At 32.2% G+C, this 24,048-nt stretch overlaps 1 protein-coding gene across 1 annotated transcript; it reads left to right on the top strand.

Annotated features, from left to right (window-relative positions):
• The first annotated feature begins 12,436 nt into the window (after positions 1-12,436).
• LOC139901327 (uncharacterized) lies at positions 12,437-14,325 on the top strand. The gene is made up of 3 exons (XM_071884055.1): positions 12,437-13,079; positions 13,168-13,547; positions 13,891-14,325. The coding sequence occupies exons 1-3, from the start codon at positions 12,443-12,445 to the stop codon at positions 14,323-14,325; spliced, it is 1,452 nt and encodes a 483-aa protein (XP_071740156.1). The 5' UTR covers positions 12,437-12,442.
• Positions 14,326-24,048: the final 9,723 nt, after the last annotated feature.

Genomic DNA, 24,048 nt, shown 5'->3' with positions numbered 1-24,048 from the left:
ATTTGACACCTAAGCTGTATTTTTGACTATAAACATATACTTTTTCTATTTAGATTAATAAATAACGGTTCGATACAAAACCATGGCAAGTCGAATCACTCAAAACGGATTTGTAACGAAGAAATTATGGGTAAAACAAAATTGGATATTTTTGTTTGTTTTTAGCTACGGTTTTGATTAATAAAAATAGATGCTAACCTTATCCTAGCTAACTTACCTTGTATCCTACATGTATTTATACATGTCTTGTTCCCGAACTTATGGAAATACTATTTATAATAGTCGTGATTAAGTTCTACGACAATATATTATAGTCTTAATAAAGATCGTAAGGCACCATATATATATATATATATATATATGACTTGATCACCGTGGATTCGTATACAAAGTTTTGACATATCATTTTGACTTCTTCTATATATATTATTGGAACGAACTATTAGACACCATTGGCAGTAATCTCGAGTTAGCTGTGGGTCGAAGTGGATTCCAAAATATTATATACTTTGAGTTGTGATCGAGCCTGAGACATGTATACAATGGGTCGCGGATTGCTTCAGACAATATACATATTATGTGTCTTATTATATTAAGACAATATATTATAGTGTTAGTGAATTCTAACACAATATACGCATTTATATTTATATATATATTTATACTATTGGACTATTGGACTATTGGACTACGAACGTTAGACTACTAACAATGGACAATTAAAATTATCACAAGTATCATAAGTATGGAATATTAATTATATATATATATATATATATATATATATATATATATATATATCTTGACACAAGAATATTATTATTAGGTTCGTGAATTTTTCAAAAGGCCAAGTCTTATCACCATCTATTCGGAAATCATCACAAGTGAGTTATAGTCCCATTTTTACTATCTAAATTATTTTGGGATGAGAATACATGCAAAATTTATAAAAGTTTTACAAAATAAGCACAAGTTCATGGAACTACATTCTACGATTATTTTGTTATACCGGATATCTGTACTTATTATTATTATGCTTGGTAACCTAAGAATTAGTGAAAAACACTAATTGACGCGAATCCTAAAGGTAGATCTACGGGCACCAACCACCCCCATTTTCGAATAGTGGAAATGCTTTAGTACTTCGAAGGGTTCTTGTCATACGTTTGAATAGTGGAATGTATGATGCCAGATATCTTAAGCGCTCTATGTTAAGGTCGGTTACCAGGCGACTCATCGTATGAATGATTTTTGCAGTTGTAATGATCCTGCACATTTAATTAAATGAAATCTTGTGGCTTATTAAATGTTATGATTATTATATAGAAATTAAACCTATGACTCACCAACATTTTATTGACATTTTAAGCATGTTTATTCTCAGGTGAATATTAAAAACGCTTCCGCTGTCGTATGCCAACCCAAGGTCAAGATTTGAAGTCGGCATAATTGTTTATATTGTTTAAACTTGCATTCGGAGTATTTGTTGTAATATATTTGATCATATTGTAATGGGTTGTGTAAAAACTTATTTATTTGAGGAGATTGTCTTTGATGGATAATCTAAATTATGTCATTAAGACTTTTATTCAATAATAAAGGTTATGGTTATTTTTTTTAAAAATGAATGCAAGATTTTAAAAACGTCTCATATAGAGGTCAAAACCTCGCAAAGAAACCAATTAATATGAAACGTTTATAATCAATATGAACGGGGCATTTCACATATGTAACTAATTTAAGATTCAACATAACCTATCTAATGACAATGTCAAAAATACAAGCATGCATAATCCTATATACTCGAGCACTAGTCAGGGATACACTATTAATATGTAAAAAAAATTAAATTATGAGTGCTTACGTATCAATATTGAGATTCAATATTGCAGGAAAGGTACGTAGACGCAACGGAGACGATAATTACTAGATTGACCTCACAAGCATACCCATGAACCATACCCATCACCTCCATAGCTATAACCCATAATTTCCTTAGCCTTATCCTACTCGAAAAACCCGTCTTGAAATAATTCGCTCATGACCTCATCGTACTATTTTATGTATAATACTAATAATAATACTACTAATAATACTAATACCAATAATAAGATTAATAATAATAATCTTAATATTAATAATATTAATATTAATAATATATGTATATATTTTTCTGTCTCTCGAAGTGAATGATGAAATGAATTGTAATTAAGCTCGTTCTATATTTAAAGGCAAGTAGCAGCCCTCACCTACCCCTATACTCTTGCCGACACTTCGAGTAGGATATTTACGTTCATTTGATTAATATAAAGAATTATATATATTATTTAATCTTTATAATTAATTATATATTATATTATATTTACGTTCATGGTAAAAAAATAATTTTTATACAAATGATACGGACGTTGTCACTCGACTCATGTACCACTTTCGGTTTTTCGAGCGCACTTTCGTACGTTTAGAAAACAAGCCTTTTTCGTTACGCGATGTGTACCTTTATTAATAATTTGACTTACTCATCAATAAATTACCTTATAAAAAATGTAACTTATAAAATTGAGCGTTGTGGTCATTTGCTTCTATAAATCAGTGACTCGTTGTTTATCAAAATATATTTTTTTAAATCAGGACATTTTATGACTAAGTTAAAATGTATATATATATTTATTTAGAATTGTAAATTTGTACATAATAACTATGTTTGAAATATTTAACTAATGATATAATATTTAGTCTTTCAAAACCAATTACATTTCAAAGTTCATTTTATATAATTTAAATCGTTTTAAATAATAGTAGTTATTTTACCAAATAATATTTTTAATATGAAAACTAAATAATTGATTTATCAAGGGACACGAGTTAATCAAAGTAAGGTACACTTTTGAAATTTAAATGGAAATGATTACTAACTTTTGACTAACTCTCGTTAATGACACTTTTGTCCTTATATGTAAAATCACTTTACCATTTTCCGAATATGGTTAAAAAAGAAAGGTTTCCTAAATCAAAGTGGGCCTCCTAATAGGGACTCGTAGCCATAATTCAATGTATATGATAATTCAATCATTTGATCTTATCTTCTAATTCCATCGATAAATAATTTGAAACAGATACAATCATGTAAAGTATTAAATCTAATATTTTGTTTATGTTTTAAGTTATAATATACATATACACATACATATATAATCATATTCGTTTAATGGTTCGTGAATCGTTGGAACTTGGTCGAGGTTTAAATGAATGTATGGACACAGTTTAAAATTCTTGATATTCAACTTAACAAACTTTGCTTATCGTGTCGGAAACATATAAAGATTAAAGTTTAAATTTGGTCGGAAATTCCCGGGTCATCACAGTACCTACCCGTTAAAGAAATTTCGTCCCGAAATTTGATTGGGATGGTCATGGCTGACAATAAATATGTTTTTATGACGCATATAAGCTAAAAATTAGGGTTTTATCATCATTGAGTAATATGGATAAAAATCGTTTGATTTTGTGAAGAGTACGAGTGAAGCTATCACCAAAAGAGTGAAATGAGTAGGTATAGATTCGTCATATCTTTTGACGTAGATAGGATTGATTTTCAAGTTCAAGAGATTTGGAGAAAATCTTCGTAATAGGATTTGATTCTTCGATAATCAAGGGAATTAGGATCTGCTTTAAATGCGATCATCTGTTTTGATTTCTCTGTCGGATATTTTACTATAAATCCACCTCCTTCGTTTCCTTTTAACTCACACCTTCCATTATTTCTAACTCATACTTTAAAGCATTCATAAATATGCTTCATCCAATTCTGCTTCTTGATATATTCCTAACCTTCATATCGGTCATTCTTCTTTTTCATCTACCACCGGAAGAATCTATTTACTTATACTATACACTTGGTTTTATAGTATTTTTAGTTCTCCCATGTCTTTATATTGCTATATGCATCGATATATATGGTTTATAGCTTCTGGGTTGTTGTTGGGTTTTATATCTTCCCTTATATTTTTATGTCCCTGCTTCTGTCTTCTATAATCATTGTTATCTCTGGTTAATGCTTTCTTTTATTTGTTACGCTTTATACCCCAATTTCTGTTTCGGAGTTTTTGTCCTTTCGTTTCTTCTTCTTGTGAGTAAATACCGCTTATAATGGTCCATAATTCGCAGATATGAATTTCAGAATGAACATTGTTAATGTTGTAAGAAGGAAATTGTAATGGCACGATCTTAACTTGTCAAATTACTAGAATACCTCGAAAAACACCGAATCATCAAGAAATATTTTCTTGATATTTTAGAGGTTAAAGGGAATATAAAAGTCGTGTAACATGACACATGATGACGTTATGATCTATGAATCATCACGTTCCATTTAGAAACTCAGCATGAATTACTGTAATATAATCACGTTGATCAAGTGTCATTATATTATACTAACTCATGCTTCAGCTCCCAACACTACTTCAAAAATATTTCCATTTTAAACTCGAATGTTTCAGAATTTAGAAACTAAAATAGTTTCTTCTATGATGTAATACAGATAGCGCGAATAGGTAAATGATTCCAGATAAGAATAATTATGAAAATATCTTCAGAAATATGGAGGGTATTTATAATGAAAGATATGATGATATCTTAGGGTTTCTAATATCAGAGGATGATGAAGGATATTGTCTGCAGGGGTTTAGAGTCAGGAGCAAGGTATTTGTTAATGACTTCAGCAGATACTAAATCATTTGGATTCTTTGAAGATAGGTTCAGTCTTTGTGATTTGTCCACAGCCTCCTTCATACTTTGCTCAATCCATTTTCCAGTTCCAAAACTTCTCTTTTTCTGCGCTTTGCCAGCACACTATTTATTATCATCAAACTTTTTACTGTTAAGGTCGTTTTATAGTTTTGCTGCTTCATCAACATTTCGAGAACTATTCCGCAGTTCAGGGTGTTTTTCAGAAACTTCACATTCGAAGTATGTAAGTCTAAGAGATAGACGTTATATGTACACATATAACTGTTGGCGTAGACTTGCTGCAAGATTTCAAAATACTGATTGCTGATTCTCAGTAATTGGCATGACAATGCAGATGAGTATATGGTAGGGTTTTAATGAATGACTTTTTGGAGAGACTAAAGTCAAAGGGTAATGAAGTTGTTAGTACATCTGCTGATAATGTGGTGGAATGTAAGAGGTTCCCCGGTGATGATGGCGTATATCTCAAAGTTAGTCTGACTGAAAAGTCGAAGTTGACTTGCTGGAACTGTGACAAAATTGGCCACTTTGAACAGGGATCGCAAAGTTATTTTTGCTAATAAATGCCAAAAGGTCTGACACGGATACGTGTTAAACTATGACTTTGGTTTCGAGAGTTTTTCAGATGCATGGCTATGGGTAACATGCGGTTGGATCATCATCTCGATGATTCATTATTTGAAGTGTCTTCAGGAATTTCGAGGGATTCGAACATAGATTATAATCGTTAATATTCATTTGATGTTCTAACACAGTTTTGAAGTCAAAATATAGCTTTGAAAGATGTAGGAATCTAAAAGTGATGGTACCGGTTATATCTCGAATTGAATTCTGAGGTTTCAAAATCAGAATATGTAATTGGATTTGAATGAGTATGGTTGTTTTGATTTCTATGAAAGAATGTATATTATTGTGAAAGTAGGAAGTATAGTTGATAATTTTCTTAATCAGATTCGAAGAATGTAACATATTAATTGTGAATATATATGTATCTCTCGGGTACTACCTACCCGTTAAAAAATTTCACAATTAATATTTTGTACAAAATATTTTTATTACAGTCTTTATGAAAATATATATGTATATATTCTCTTCAGTTGTAACATAGATTTTAATGAGTTAATACTAAATTAAACTCATTCGATTTACGGTTGGAACTAGAATTGAATAATCCCTTGAAGGCTTTAGAGATTACATAAGTATTTCTTCAATAATATTGAAATTATGAATCAATACTTCGTTATTTGTTGAGGCGTGATGTTGGTTTTCATTAAATTCTTGTGAACTTCGCAAAGTACAAATGATGTTATCAGAAAAGTTTCGGGTACATCGATGATGGAAGTGAAAAATCAAATATATACTTGATTTATTTTGAATTGGAATTTGTTGAATTGAGACAGAGATTGTAGTTAACGATGGTTAAGTTGCGGGCGAAGGACGTACATTATTGCATATTTGTAATATGAATTAACCGAGTAGTTAAGATTCACACACAATAGCTTAGCACAAAAAGATTTATTTTTATTTCAAAATATATATATCAAATATACATATAATTTCTTCAGAGGGAATGAGTTAATTCTTCATAACTCGTTGATACAATATACGCGTTATTGATTCGTAATGATATCCACGTTGATTCTTGAACTGGCGGAGTTTGTGATGTTATAGGTGTTGTTGATTCTGATGTTGACTGTACTGACGATGCTGGTGACGCTGACGGTACTGTTGATGCTGTTGGTAAAACAAGTTTAGCTTGTTAGTCACACACCATTTTTGTTAGGGTTTCTACTCTTCCTTCTATCATTTTGGTTCGCTTAACTTGATTTATGGTTAGGGCTAGATTAGATAATCTCTAAGACTTTAGAGATTATATAACCGCCGCGGAATGTTTCTCAAATGAAGTTATGAATTAATACTTCGTCAGTTATTGTTGTTAGTACTCCTTGGTATCTATGGTGCGTATGACGTTGATGCTCGTGGGACAGATTGTGAAGTTGAGGTTTACGATGCGGTTTTGGTTGGGGTTGGTAATGGTACTGTTGGCGTTGATGATGGTGGTACTGGTTATGCTGCTGATGCTGCTGCTGGTGTTTGTAACCTTTGCACCATGTTCTCCAAAGCCACTACCCGAGCGCAAAGCTCGTTGACTTCTTCTATTACATCGGGGTGATTGTCGGTTCGGACGAGCGGATAAATAAAATCTAGAATTTGATGTAGTATATAATCGTGAGGAGATACCCTGGAAATGAGAGAGAAAATGGTGTCTCGAACAGGTTCGCCGGTAAGTGCTTCAGGTTCTTTTCCAAGAGGGCAATGTGGTGGATCGAAAGGATCGCCTTCTACTTGTTTTCAATGATTGAGGAGGCTACGAACCCATCCCCAATTCATCCAGAATAGGTGATGACTGATTGGTTGATCCATTCCGGTCACACTGCTTTTGGAGCTTGAGTGAGATTCCATTTCAGAATCCAAGTGACTTGTACTGATGACAAATTCCATTTCGTACGATTGGATAAAGGATTTTTCGATATAAAATGATTTTCCAGCTATCGGGTGGTATTCTATTTACATAGGATATCTATATGTATAGATCAAAAGATTTCATAGATTACGTAGGAATTTGCGGGATATGTCAGGCAAAGTTTAAAGTAACAGATACAATAAGATATGATTTAGCAGATACGCTAAGATATGAATTTTGTCTATACACTACTCATGCAATTAATGTAGCAAGACGTGTCTAGACTAATAATGATAAGCAGGTAATTTCCTAAGAATGATAAGCAGATGATTTCCGACTAGAAATGATAAGCAAAATTTTTGACATGCAGACATGGTCGAAGTCCAGACTCACTAATGCATCCTAACGACTTATCAGTTAAACACACTAATGCAGACCTGGTTCGCTAAGACCACCGCTCTGATACCAACTGAAAGGACCCGTTCATATACATTATAAACGATTCACAATAGTTGATTACATCACGAGGTATTTGACCTCTATATGATACATTTTACAAACATTGCATTTGTTTTTAAAAGATAAACTTTCTTTACATCGAAAATTGACAGTCATGCATACCATTTCATAATATCCACTGTCCAACTATAAATTGACTTAACAATAATCTTTGATGAACTCAATGACTCGAATGCAACGTTCTCGAAATATGCTATGAAAGACTCCAAGTAATATCTTAAAAATGAGCAAACGCACAGCGGAAGATTTCTTTCAATCCTGAGAATAAACATGCTTTAAAGTGTCAACCAAAAGGTTGGTGAGTTCATTAGTTTATCATAATCGTTCATTTTCATCATTTTAATAGACCACAAGAATTTCATTTCCAGTTCTCATAAATATACGTCCCATGCATAGAGACAAAAAATCATTCATATGGTGAACACCTGGTAACCGACATTAACAAGATGCATATAAGAATATGGTAACCGACATTAACAAGATGCATATAAGAATATCCCCTATCATTCCGGGAAATCCTTCGGACATGATAAAAACGAATTCGAAGTACTAAAGCATCCGGTACTTTGGATGGGGTTCGTTAGGCCCAATAGATCTATCTTTAGGATTCACGTCAATTAGTAGATCGGTTTACTAATTCTTAGGTTACCAAGCAAAAGGGGCATATTCGGCTTCGATCATTCACCCATATAATGTAGTTTCAATTACTTGTGTCTATTTCGTAAAACATTTATAATAATTGCGCATGTATTCTCAGCCCAAAAATATAAAGGGTAAAAAGGCAAATGAAACTCACCATACTGTATTTCGTAGTAAAAATACATATAACATCATTGAACAAGTGCAAGGTTGGCCTCGGATTCACGAACCTAAATTAATTATATATATATATATATATATATATATATATATATATATATATATATATATATATATATATATATATATATATATATATATATATATATATATATGTTGGTCAATATTTGTCTTAACAAATTAGGTCAAGTCATAGTGTACCACTATCCTAATGCTCGAGACTAATATGCAAAAGTCAACAAAAGTCAATTTGACTCAAAATGATTTCCAAAATTTATACATGATTATTATATAGTTTTAATATCGTCGTTTTATATTTTTAAATATTTTTAAAAGATTTATTAGAGTAAATAATATACTTCATTTATTAATAAATAAAACTTTATAAAAAAATATACTTTTATATATCTTAAGTAATAAAATTTATAAAGTTCATTTAATATCATAAAATATTATAATAGGTTTTATTAAGGTAAATATATTATTTGTATTACATATTTATTTGATAAAATAACATTGATAATAATAATAATAATAAGTAAAAGTTGTATTATATTGTAATAATAATAATTATTATTATTCTATTAATAAAAATATCAATATTTATATTTACTAAAAATGATATTATGATAAAATGATAATTCTAATTATGATAACATTAATATTTACGATACTTTTTAATATACTTTAAAATAATAATTTTATTTAAAATGATAATAATAATAATCTTTTATAATAACAATGACATTTTTATTAAAATGATAATTTTTGTTAAAATGATAGTTTTAATATTATCAATACTTTTAATAATAATAGTAATGATAAAATAATAAGTACAATAATTTTATCTAAATTCATATCTTACAATATTTTAATTTCATCATGATACTCATACTCATTATTTCATAATTGATTCATTTGATAGCTTTTAATTGTCTTTTATATCGCGTTCATTTTAATAATAATAATAGTAATCATAATAATTAAGTGTTACTAATATTAGTTTTAATTATAATAATACTAATAATGATAATATTAATACTAATAACTATTTTAATGATAATAATAATAATAACATTAATTATAACTTTAACGGTAATAAAATAACAATTTTTAATGATAATACTTTCTATAGATAATGATAATAATAATGATCATAATAATAATGATATTAGTAATAATAATAATAATAATAATAATAATAATAATAATAATAATAATAATAATAATAATAATAATGATAATTAGATAAAAGCTATAACGACGATAATAACGACGATAATAATAATCATTTTTAATAATAATATAAAAATTCAATTGACTATAACTTCTAATCCGTTCATCGAAATCATTCGATATCTAAATGAAAAGTTCTTAATTTTTCGCTAGCTTTCCAACGACATGCATATCTTATACCTTATCTCAACCGCATATGTAATTAATTTAGGATTCAACATAACCTATCTAATGACAATGTCAAAAATACAAGCATGCATAATCCTATATACTCGAGCACTAGTCAGGGATACACTATTAATATGTAAAAAAAATTAAATTATGAGTTCTTACGTATCAATATTGATATTCAATATTGCAGGAAAGGTACATAGAAGCAACGGAGACGATAAACACTAGATTGACCTCACAAGCATACCCATGAACCATACCCATCACCTCCATAGCTATAACCCATAATTTCCTTAGCCTTATCCTACTCGAAAAACCCGTCTTGAAATAATTCGCTCATGACCTCGTCGTAGTATTTTATGTATAATACTAATAATAATACTACTAATAATACTAATACCAATAATAAGATTAATAATAATAATCTTAATATTAATAATATTAATATTAATAATATATGTATATATTTTTCTGTCTCTCGAAGTGAATGATGAAATGAATTGTAATTAAGCTCGTTCTATATTTAAAGGCAAGTAGCAGCCCTCACCTACCCCTATACTCTTGCCAACACTTCGAGTAGGATATTTACGTTCATTTGATTAATATAAAGAATTATATATATTATTTAATCTTTATAATTAATTATATATTATATTATATTTACGTTCATGGTAAAAAATAATTTTTACACAAATGACACGGACGTTGTCACTCGACTCATGTACCACTTTCGGTTTTTCGAGCGCACTTTCGTACGTTTAGAAAACAAGCCTTTTTCGTTACGCGACGTGTACCTTTATTAATAATTTGACTTACTCATCAATAAATTACCTTATAAAAAATGTAATTTGTAAAATTGAGCGTTGTGGTCATTTGCTTCTATAAATCAGTGACTCGTTATTTATCAAAATATATTTTTTTAAATCAGGACGTTTTATGACTAAGTTAAAATGTATATATATTTTTATTTAGAATTGTAAATTTGTACATAATAAATATGTTTGAAATATTTAACTAATGATATAATATTTAGTCTTTCAAAACCAATTACATTTCAAAGTTCGTTTTATATAATTTAAATCGTTTTAAATAATAGTAGTTATTTTACCAAATAATGTTTTTAATATGAAAACTAAATAATTGATTTATCAAGGGACACGAGTTAATCAAAGTAAGGTACACTTTTGAAATTTAAACGGAAATGATTACTAACTTTTGACTAACTCTCGTTAATGACACTTTTGTTCTTATTTGTAAAATCACTTTACCATTTTCCGAATATGGTTAAAAAAGAAAGGTTTCCTAAATCAAAGTGGGCCTCCTAATAGGGACTCGTAGCCATAATTCAATGTATCTGATAATTCAATCATTTGATCTTATCTTCTAATTCCATCGATAAACATTTTGAAACAGATACAATCATGTAAAGTATTAAATCTAATATTTTCTTTACGTTTTAAGTTATAATATATATATATATATATATATATATATATATATATATATATATATATATATATATATATATACACACACACACACACACACACACACACATACATATATAATCATATTCGTTTAATGGTTCGTGAATCGTTGGAACTTGGTCGAGGTTTAAATGAATGTATGGACACAGTTTAAAATTCTTGATATTCAACTTAACAAACTTTGCTTATCGTGTCGGAAACATATAAAGATTAAAGTTTAAATTTGGTCGGAAATTCCCGGGTCGTCACATCGGATTCTATTCAATACTCAACGGGACATATCTTCCCGCTCGGCCCGCGTTAATTTTTTTCGAACAAACCGTTCAACTCAAAAAAATCTAACGAACACAACGAGACTAACTATACGCGACACGGACACTTCCAAAAAAAAACGCTAATTACGTGTATTTAGATTAGTGTTCCATAACCTATAATAAACTCCCCAAACTAACTACATCATATCGATAATTCTGTTTCCCTTTTTTTTAACACGATCTTCATGCCGTTAAAAAGGCTATTAGGTACACTAGATACTAACTACATGTATTTAAAAACACCCGTTGCAAAACGTTTTTACTTCTGTAAATACATAACGCTCCATTAACTATAAATATACAACCCGAAAGGTCCCGCGGCATCGCGCGGGCCCATTTTACTAGTTATATACCAATATCAATATCAAAATATAAATTTACTGCGTGTTTATTAAATTTACCTTCCAAAAATACGTATTTACTGTATTTTTTAAATATTAAAATACGGAGCAGCTTAATATTAAATTCTAGAAGTTTCCTTTATATATGGAGTATAAAGATCAAGAAAGATTACGAATTTACATCCTGGGATGATCCATGCTACGTGGCCCACAAGTTTTTTTAACCTATATATAAACTCCCATCCGCCTCTTTTATTTCCCACAATTTACACCCCAGTTTATAAACCCTACTCCAAAACCACAACCCAACGCTCTATAAAATCCTCGTCAACGATCATCACAATGCCGTCAGTTGCCGCCGTTTCTGACGTCACCGACGGACCAGTACTTACACCGATCAACAAACGCATCCGTAATCTAAGAAAAAAACTTAATCGAATCGCTGAACTTGAAGAATCTGTCGCTCAAGGTAAATCCGTACACAAAGAACAAGAGGATCTACTCAATTCTAAACCGTCAATTGTTGCCGTCGTTGATGAACTCGAGAAGTTGCGGCAGCCGATATCCGTCGCCGTAGATGCAGAGATCAAATTAGCGATTAAACGCAAATCAAAAGGTAAGGGTAAAAAAATTGACGTTGAGAAAGGAACGGCGCCGTTTAAGGCTGAGGATGTGGAGGATCTGTTGAATTTGATTTATTTTGGTAGTCTGTTTGATGTGAAATCACGAAAAGATCTTAAAACCGTTATGCTGACTAGGACTCATGAGCGTATTAGTTGTTTAAGTTATAATGACGATAGTGATGTGATGTTGGGAGAGAGTGATTTGGATTTGATATCATTAATGAGTTCGTTATTGATTTTGAGACCGATTGATTCAAATTTGTCGCATCAGAATGCGTTGCAGAGTTGTATTGAACATGCCAAGCTTTGGATTGCAAAGTCTGAACAGGCAATTGCTCCAGACACTAATGTTACTTGTAAGTCGATTTTTATTTAATTTTTTATATTATTATTATTTGTGTAAATGTGGCTATATAATGTGTGTAATATTGGTTTGGTGTACAGATGCTGCGTTGAGGGAGAAGTTAGGTAAGATTATGAGATCGGATTATTTTAAAATCACGCCAGAGATGAAAACAACTGCTGATGTGGCGGCAGAAGCTGCTAGAAGGTCTGTATTGCAGGTACCTGTGGAAACTTCTACTCAAGTAGAAGAACAAAAACACAAGGTAAATGAAGAGATCAATAAAGCTATTAAGCCCAAATCAATGGGTATGGCGAAAAAAGTTGATGGTGAGAACGGAAGTTTAAGTAAAACTGTTGTAGATAATGTAGAGAATGAAACGGCGCCGTGTAAGGTTGAGTCTGTGAAGGATCTGAGGAGTGTGATTTATTTTGGTAGTGTGCCTGTGGAGACTTCTACTCAAGTGGAACAAAAACAAAAGGTATCTATTTATGTGTATAATCATATTTGGTATTTATTGAATATTTATTTCGTTACCCTATTTGATTTGTTGACTTACTTAGCCTACAGTACTTGTAATTTGAGTTTAGTTGTTGACTGGTTGGGCCTTGCATTGGTTTAGATGTTGACTTTCTGTTGTAAGCTGTGTTCTAGAAAATGGGAAGTGATAATACAGTGACTAAGATACTGGAGACTCTTATTTGATGATTATTAATTAAGATAAATTAGAGTTGTATCGTTTTTGAAATTAACAGTTGCTAACAACAACAGGTGTTTGTTGGAAGCAAAAGAAGTTAAATTTGTAATCCTTAATTGTTTTGCAGGAAAATGGTGCTAAAGACTGTCCAAAGAATAAGGAGGCTGATCAAGACGAAGATGGTTTTCAGAAGGTTCAGTTGAGACGGCACAAGGTTAAAGCTAATAACTCCATGCAAGCAGCTCCAGTTCAGACAAAAGCAGTGTACAAGTACCAAAATTTTCCTAATCGATCGAATCAGAACCCAAGAGGCGGTAGCCGCCACATCGGTGGTGGTGGTGCCGGCGGCGGTGACCGGAGAGGTTTGGGTAATGGGCGTGGCGGTGGTCAAAGTGGAGGTAGAGGTGGACCCTACCAGAATGGACGTAACCAACACCCTGATGGTCGCAGAGGAAGTGTTGGCAGGGCTAATGGCAATGGTAATTGTAATGGTAGTGGTGGCTATGCCTATAACAACCATCAAAAAGCTTCTGGTGTTGTACAAACTGCACAATCTTCTTAACCCTTTTAGTTTAGTGGCGATTTAGGTTTTTTGGTTATAGGAATTTTGGTTACTAATTATCTTGTTATGGTGTAACATAATCTATCTATCTATCTATCTCTATCTATTTTTTATATGAAACGTTGAATGAGTTTTCAGAAGTATGTTTTTATATGGTTGATTTTGTGATAACCAAAGACTAGTTCTCTTTGGAGACAACATATCAAATATAAAAAGGCTTAAAAACGGCATCAAAAAATTATCGATCGTTTGTTTACTGTTATTGGGTTTTGGCTGGTCCATGATGTTTAAAGAAGTAGTTTGTGAGTACACTATCAGTTTTGGCCCGGTATGATTACAAAAACATCACCTTTTCTGAAAGAGTGATCTATATACTTCTAAATGTTGTAATTTAGTGATAGATAACGTAGCCTAATTCTCAACTATAGATTATTAAAGAAGAAATGAGGAAGTAAGAATTATTATTGAAGAATTATATGTAGCATCCTTATATCTCACTCGATATTTATAGTACTAAAATTAACTATACAATTGTTGTTTTCAATTATGTATGATAATGATAGGTGAAACAGTAATCAATAATTCATAATTTTACTGTGCTAAGTTGTCATCCAAATTTGACTTTCATAACACTCCCCCTTTGATGACAACTTTATTATCATTTAGAAATCAACTTATACTGGCTCGTTAAAAACCTTGCTACATGCGTTCTGAAAATAGCAGTTGGAAGTGTTTTAGTGAAAAGATCGGCAGAGTTTTTGCTGGATTGAACATATCTCATTTCAATCTGGTTGTCTTTTACGAGATCTTGAGTATATGAGAAGAATCTGAGGTTTTCATCTGAAACTGTATCATCTAAATCTTTTATGTACAAGTTTAGCCCATGTGATTTGTCTACAGTCTCCTTCATGGTTTGTTCAAACCCTTGTTTCAATTCCTATTCCCTTTTAGTCTTTTCTGAACCTTACCAACATACCATTCTTTTCCATCAAACTTATGACCGTTAAGACCGTCTATGGCTTTGGCGCCTCGTCAGCATTTATATTTTGTTATGTCACTTTTGGTACTCTTCTTTCATTTGTATTATGCAAGCTGCATTATCTTCATATATAGTTGTTGGTGAAGATAGTTGTTGGTCTTTTATAGCGTTCTAGTCCACAAGAATCAATAATGATTTGTGTCATTGATCTCAACCAAACACATTTTCGAGTAGTTTCATATAATGCAATCACTTCGTCATGATTTGATGATGTTGCAACAAGTGTTTGTTTTAAGAACGCCATGATTTTGTGGTACCTCCATTTAGGAATACGTGTAACGACCCTGGATTTTTCGACTTTATTTATTAATATTTATTATTAATACTTGCGCTTTAATGAATGTATTTTTTTAATACATTTACTTGTTACCGTATTTGACTTTACATGTCCCGACTCGTCTTTGTGACACACGTACTTTTCACGAATAATATTTTGGATATTATTTACATTCATGATTAATTATTATTAATCATTTTTAATTAACTAATGCAAGTAGTTAATTACTTGGGCTTTATTTATTTAATTGTTGCATACTTACTTGGATTTGGGCTTTTATTAATGTACATGGACTTGGAAGCCCACCCTACTTTCTTAATGGACTAGTTAGCCCAACATTATGCTAATGACTTATTAAGTCTTAAACTAGGATTAATTAACTTAAGTATGAAGAGACTTGTCACAAACATGCTTGCACCAAGCTCCCATGCATTTAACTTTATTACCATTTTAAGCTTACACCTCATTCTAACACTTGAAAGCACCATTTGACTTCCCCCTTTTGCCTTAAAAACCGTCGGCCAAGAGGGCATGAAAGGAGGTTCATTTTTTTTTTTTGTGTTACTTATTTACTAGTATTCTTCACTCCACACACACACACACACACACACACACTTCATTTAACACTTCTCTTTCTCTCACATTTTCTCTCAAAACTTTGTAAGTAACAAAATTGTTTTTCTTCTTTTTCTTGTTCTAAAACCGCCACCATCATCATCAATATACTTGTTCTTTGTTTGTTGTTTACTTACTTGTTGTTTGTTGTTGTTAAAGATCAAGTAACCTAGCTTGTATCTTCATATAATCTTGGTTACTTTCATCTTTGTTTGATGAAGAACCAAGAACAAGGATCTAAGTTCTATAACTTATGGTTCTACACTTAAATGTTAGAGTTTTAAAGTTCAAGTTTCATAATCATACTTGTGTTCATGTTTTGTAGACTTAAATCCTAAGATCCAAACTTTGAATTGAATCTTCTTAAGTATGAAACAAACATGAACATAATATTTGTAACTTTAGTTTATTTCTTTCTTTTGTAAGTACTTTAAAGTTGTGATGTTGTTAATTTGGTCAAGTATTACTAGTTAATATTGATCTCATATTTCTTGAAACTAAAGTTAACTTTATAAGTTCAAGAACATGGAAGTATAACTTTCTAGTTATAACTTCATATACTTATGTTGGATCTAAGTTTATATAACTTATGGTCTTCTAAGTTTGCTGTAAATAAGAGCTTATAAGCTTACATACATTTTACAAGATGAAAATCTAAGTTTCATAACTTATGGTTTCATTAAAGTAAAGATCCAAGTCTTATAACTTAGGATCTAACTTAAGAACACTAGATCTAGACTTTCTAGTCTAGGATCCTTAAGATCTAACTAAGATCTAAGTTCTACAACTTAAGATCTTGTTTATTTAATTTACTTTCAAGTTTGTAGCTTAATATTACTATTAGAACTCATGTATGTATCGGATCTAAGATCTTGATGTAACTTTGGTTCATCAACCTTCATACAACTCTTAAGTGAGTTGTGCTACATATCTTAGACTTACATTAGTGTTATGATGGTCAAAACTTGATAAATATGATGCAAACACATCAACGAGTTGTACACTTGAAGCTATACGCATCAAGGATGAGAACCGTGATGAGCATCAAGCACCAAGAACCCACCAGAACACCTTTACTTACTGTTTCTGGAACTGATCAATAACCTGGGCTACTGGAAAAGCTGATTTCCAGCTAGTTCGGTTCGATTAGATGATTTTCCGTTTAGACCTCATCTTAATCCGAGTTACGGTTTAGGATTTATGGCCATCCGAAAGTCACTACACCCTTTTAACGTTGTGCTGAAATTTCTGACCTACTCGCACTTAAGCCGTCACCACGGTCAAACGAAGATGAGTTTGGTTGTGGAAATTGGTCAGCCTCTAGGGGACTCATATACGGAGCCATGGCCACTGGTCTCACCTCATTTCAGTTTTTATAGAGGTCTTGGCGACTGAACGAATTCAGCCTTTATTTCAAACCCTAATCTTGACTTAAAACTTACTTTACAATTTTTGTTTAATGATGAATGATGATGGTACTTGTAACGACCCATCAAAATTGCTATTGACGCGGCACGTTAATCATTGATTCCACAGTGAGGTTTTGACCTCTATATGATACGTGTGATGCCCCGTACAAAACCATCGTGTACGAATCATCAACAACATGATCATTACAAGGTTAAGTACTACATGCTGTACTAAAAGAAGTTGTATTCACGATAAAAAGGTGACGTTATAATCGACATCAAATGTTTTACACCAACAGTATGCTTCTACGAATAGCAAGCATGAATAAATGTATGTGACCCTTAGGTCATTACAAAACATAGTTCAAAAGTATTAAAGTTTGAATGCAAGATAAAGTAGTTCATGCGGTGATAACACTAGAGCAGCGGGTGTCTACGACAAGACTAGCACGACAGCGGAAGAAAATTGAAATGTCCCGTTCTTATTGATTAAAAACGTTCCATATTAATTGATTTCGTTGCGAGGTTTTGACCTCTATATGAGACGTTTTTCAAAGACTGCATTCATTTTAAAACAAACCATAACCTTTATTTCATCAATAAAGGTTTAAAAAGCTTTACGTAGATTATCAAATAATGATAATCTAAAATATCCTGTTTACACACGACCATTACATAATGGTTTACAATACAAATATGTTACAACAAAATAAGTTTCTTGAATGCAGTTTTTACACAATATCATACAAGCATGGACTCCAAATCTCGTCCTTATTTAAGTATGCGACAGCGGAAGCTCTTAATAATCACCTGAGAATAAACATGCTTAAAACGTCAACAAAAAATGTTGGTGAGTTATAGGTTTAACCTATATATATCAAATCATAATAATAGACCACAAGATTTCATATTTCAATACACATCCCATACATAGAGATAAAAATCATTCATATGGTGAACACCTGGTAACCGGCATTAACAAGATGCATATATAAGAATATCCCCATCATTCCGGGACACCCTTCGGATATGATATAAATTTCGAAGTACTAAAGCATCCGGTACTTTGGATGGGGTTTGTTAGGCCCAATAGATCTATCTTTAGGATTCGCGTCAATTAGGGTGTCTGTTCCCTAATTCTTAGATTACCAGACTTAAAAAAAAGGGGCATATTCGATTTCGATAATTCAACCGTAGATTGTAGTTTCACGTACTTGTGTCTATTTTGTAAATCATTTGTAAAACCTACATGTATTCTCATCCCAAAAATATTAGATTTTAAAAGTGGGACTATAACTCACTTTCACAGATTTTTACTTCGTCGGGAAGTAAGACTTGGCCACTGGTTGATTCACGAACCTATAACAATATATACATATATATCAAAGTATGTTCAAAATATATTAACAACACTTTTAATATATTTTAATGTTTTAAGATTATTAAGTCAGCTGTCCTCGTTAGTAACCTACAACTAGTTGTCCACAGTTAGATGTACAGAAATAAATCGATAAATATTATCTTGAATCAATCCACGACCCAGTGTATACGTATCTCAGTATTGATCACAACTCAAACTATATATATTTTGGAATCAACCTCAACCCTGTATAGCTAACTCCAACATTCACATATAGAGTGTCTATGGTTGTTCCGAAATATATATAGATGTGTCGACATGATAGGTCGAAACATTGTATACGTGTCTATGGTATCTCAAGATTACATAATATACAATACAAGTTGATTAAGTTATGGTTGAAATAGATTTGTTACCAATTTTCACGTAGCTAAAATGAGAAAAAATTATCCAATCTTGTTTTACCCATAACTTCTTCATTTTAAATCCGTTTTGAGTGAATCAAATTGCTATGGTTTCATATTGAACTCTATTTTATGAATCTAAATAGAAAAAGTATAGGTTTATAGTCGGAAAAATAAGTTACAAGTCATTTTTGTAAAGGTAGTCATTTCAGTCGAAAGAACGACGTCTAGATGACCATTTTAGAAAACATACTTCCACTTTGAGTTTAACCATAATTTTTGGATATAGTTTCATGTTCATAATAAAAATCTTTTTCTCAGAATAACAACTTTTAAATCAAAGTTTATCATAGTTTTTAATTAACTAACCCAAAACAGCCCGCGGTGTTACTACGACGGCGTAAATCCGGTTTTACGGTGTTTTTCGTGTTTCCAGGTTTTAAATCATTAAGTTAGCATATCATATAGATATAGAACATGTGTTTAGTTGATTTTAAAAGTCAAGTTAGAAGGATTAACTTTTATTTGCGAACAAGTTTAGAATTAACTAAACTATGTTCTAGTGATTACAAGTTTAAACCTTCGAATAAGATAGCTTTATATGTATGAATAGAATGATGTTATGAACATCATTACTACCTTAATTTTCTTGGATAAACCTACTGGAAAAGATAAAAATGGATCTAGCTTCAACGGATCCTTGGATGGCTCGAAGTTCTTGAAGCAGAATCATGACACGAAAACAAGTTCAAGTAAGATCATCACTTGAAATAAGATTGTTATAGTTATAGAAATTGAACCAAAGTTTGAATATGATTATTACCTTGTATTAGAATGATAACCTACTGTAAGAAACAAAGATTTCTTGAGGTTGGATGATCACCTTACAAGATTGGAAGTGAGCTAGCAAACTTGAAAGTATTCTTGATTTTATGTAACTAGAACTTGTAGAATTTATGAAGAACACTTAGAACTTGAAGATAGAACTTGAGAGAGATCAATTAGATGAAGAAAATTGAAGAATGAAAGTGTTTGTAGGTGTTTTTGGTCGTTGGTGTATGGATTAGATATAAAGGATATGTAATTTTGTTTTCATGTAAATAAGTCATGAATGATTACTCATATTTTTGTAATTTTATGAGATATTTCATGCTAGTTGCCAAATGATGGTTCCCACATGTGTTAGGTGACTCACATGGGCTGCTAAGAGCTGATCATTGGAGTGTATATACCAATAGTACATACATCTAAAAGCTGTGTATTGTACGAGTACGAATACGGGTGCATACGAGTAGAATTGTTGATGAAACTGAACGAGGATGTAATTGTAAGCATTTTTGTTAAGTAGAAGTATTTTGATAAGTGTATTGAAGTCTTTCAAAAGTGTATAAATACATATTAAAACACTACATGTATATACATTTTAACTGAGTCGTTAAGTCATCGTTAGTCGTTACATGTAAGTGTTGTTTTGAAACCTTTAGGTTAACGATCTTGTTAAATGTTGTTAACCCAATGTTTATAATATCAAATGAGATTTTAAATTATTATATTATCATGATATTATCATGTATGAATATCTCTTAATATGATATATATACATTAAATGTCTTTACAACGATAATCGTTACATATATGTCTCGTTTAAAAATCATTAAGTTAGTAGTCTTGTTTTTACATATGTAGTTCATTGTTAATATACTTAATGATATGTTTACTTATCATAGTATTATGTTAACTATATATATATATATCCATATATATGTCACCATATAGTTTTTACAAGTTTTAACGTTCGTGAATCACCGGTCAACTTGGGTGGTCAATTGTTTATATGAAACATATTTCAATTAATCAAGTATTAACAAGTTTGATTGCTTAACATGTTGGAAACATTTAATCATGTAAATATCAATCTCAATTAATATATATATAAACATGGAAAAGTTCGGGTCACTACATTACCTACCCGTTAAATAAATTTCGTCCCGAAATTTTAAGCTGTTGAAGGTGTTGACGAATCTTCTGGAAATAGATGCGGGTATTTCTTCTTCATCTGATCTTCACGCTCCCAGGTGAACTCGAGTCCTCTACGAGCATTCCATTGAACCTTAACAATTGGTATCTTGTTTTGCTTAAGTCTTTTAACCTCACGATCCATTATTTCGACGGGTTCTTCGATGAATTGGAGTTTTTCGTTGATTTGGATTTCATCTAACGGAATAGTGAGATCTTCTTTAGCAAAACATTTCTTCAAATTCGAGACGTGGAAAGTGTTATGTACAGCCGCGAGTTGTTGAGGTAACTCAAGTCGGTAAGCTACTGGTCCGACACGATCAATAATCTTGAATGGTCCAATATACCTTGGATTTAATTTCCCTCGTTTACCAAATCGAACAACGCCTTTCCAAGGTGCAACTTTAAGCATGACCATCTCTCCAATTTCAAATTCTATATCTTTTCTTTTAATGTCAGCGTAGCTCTTTTGTCGACTTTGGGCAGTTTTCAACCGTTGTTGAATTTGGATGATCTTCTCGGTAGTTTCTTGTATAATCTCCGGACCCGTAATCTGTCTATCCCCCACTTCACTCCAACAAATCGGAGATCTGCACTTTCTACCATAAAGTGCTTCAAACGGCGCCTTCTCAATGCTTGAATGGTAGCTGTTGTTGTAGGAAAATTCTGCTAACGGTAGATGTCGATCCCAACTGTTTCCGAAATCAATAACACATGCTCGTAGCATGTCTTCAAGCGTTTGTATCGTCCTTTCGCTCTGCCCATCAGTTTCTGGATGATAGGCAGTACTCATGTCTAGACGAGTTCCTAATGCTTGCTGTAATGTCTGCCAGAATCTTGAAATAAATCTGCCATCCCTATCAGAGATAATAGAGATTGGTATTCCATGTCTGGAGACGACTTCCTTCAAATACAGTCGTGCTAACTTCTCCATCTTGTCATCTTCTCTTATTGGCAGGAAGTGTGCTGATTTGGTGAGACGATCAACTATTACCCAAATAGTATCAAAACCACTTGCAGTCCTTGGCAATTTAGTGATGAAATCCATGGTAATGTTTTCCCATTTCCATTCCGGGATTTCGGTTTGTTGAAGTAGACCTGATGGTTTCTGATGCTCAGCTTTGACCTTAGAACACGTCAAACATTCTCCTACGTATTTAGCAACATCGGCTTTCATACCCGGCCACCAAAAATGTTTCTTGAGATCCTTGTACATATTCCCCGTTCTAGGATGTATTGAGTATCTGGTTTTATGAGCTTCTCTAAGTACTATTTCTCTCATATCTCCAAATTTTGGTACCCAAATCCTTTCAGCCCTATACCGGGTTCCGTCTTCCCGAATATTAAGATGCTTCTCCGATCCTTTAGGTATTTCATCCTTTAAATTTCCCTCTTTTAAAACTCCTTGTTGCGCCTCCTTTATTTGAGTAGTAAGGTTATTATGAATCATTATATTCATAGATTTTACTCGAATGGGTTCTCTGTCCTTCCTGCTCAAGGCATCGGCTACCACATTTGCCTTCCCCGGGTGGTAACGAATCTCAAAGTCATAATCGTTCAACAATTCAATCCTCCTACGCTGCCTCATATTCAGTTGTTTCTGATTAAATATGTGTTGAAGACTTTTGTGGTAGGTATATATAATACTTTTGACCCCATATAAGTAGTGCCTCCAAGTCTTTAATGCAAAAACAACCGCGCCTAATTCCAAATCATGCGTCGTATAATTTTGTTCGTGAATCTTCAATTGTCTAGACACATAAGCAATCACCTTCATTCGTTGCATTAATACACAACCGAGACCTTGCTTTGATGCGTCACAATAAATCACAAAATCATCATTCCCTTCAGGCAATGACAATATAGGTGCCGTAGTTAGCTTTTTCTTCAATAACTGAAACGCTTTCTCTTGGATGAACCTTCTGTAGTAACCAGCTAGTCCTAAAAACTGGCGTATGTGTTTTGGAGTTTTTGGGGTTTCCCACTTTTCAACAGTTTCTATCTTTGCCGGATCTACCTTAATACCTTCTGTGTTCACTATGTGACCGAGGAATTGAACTTCTTCCAACCAAAATGCACACTTTGAAAACTTAGCGTACAATTCTTCCTTCCTCAATACTTCTAACACCTTTCTCAAATGTTCACCGTGTTCTTGGTCATTCTTTGAGTAAATAAGTATGTCATCAATGAAAACAATGACAAACTTGTTAAGGTATGGTCCACACACTCGGTTCTTAAGGTCCATGAACACAGCTGGTGCATTAGTTAAACCAAACGGCATGACCATAAACTCGTAATGACCGTAACGTGTTCTGAAAGCAGTCTTTGGAATATCATCTTCTTTCACCCGCATTTGATGATACCCGGAACGTAAGTCAATCTTTGAATAAACAGACGAGCCTTGTAGTTGATCAAATAAGTCGTCGATTCTCGGTAGTGGGTAGCGGTTCTTGATGGTAAGTTTGTTCAACTCTCGGTAGTCGATACACAACCTGAATGTACCATCTTTCTTCTTGACAAACAAAACAGGAGCTCCCCACGGTGATGTGCTTGGTCGAATGAAACCACGCTCTAAAAGTTCTTGTAATTGGCTTTGCAGTTCT

The sequence above is a fragment of the Rutidosis leptorrhynchoides genome, chromosome 3 (assembly GCF_046630445.1).
Source record: "Rutidosis leptorrhynchoides isolate AG116_Rl617_1_P2 chromosome 3, CSIRO_AGI_Rlap_v1, whole genome shotgun sequence".
Taxonomy (NCBI): Eukaryota; Viridiplantae; Streptophyta; class Magnoliopsida; order Asterales; family Asteraceae; genus Rutidosis; species Rutidosis leptorrhynchoides.
The sequence above is the reverse complement of the archived record's forward strand: the minus strand, read 5'-3'. Positions and strand labels throughout refer to the sequence as shown.

Excerpts from the sequence above, each read along its gene's own strand:
- LOC139901327 (XM_071884055.1), top strand. The coding sequence starts at position 12,443 with ATGCCGTCAGTTGCCGCCGTTTCTGACGTCACCGACGGACCAGTACTT. Across the intron at positions 13,080-13,167 it reads TCCAGACACTAATGTTACTT|ATGCTGCGTTGAGGGAGAAG; the intron begins GTAAGTCGATTT and ends TTTGGTGTACAG. Across the intron at positions 13,548-13,890 it reads AAGTGGAACAAAAACAAAAG|GAAAATGGTGCTAAAGACTG; the intron begins GTATCTATTTAT and ends ATTGTTTTGCAG.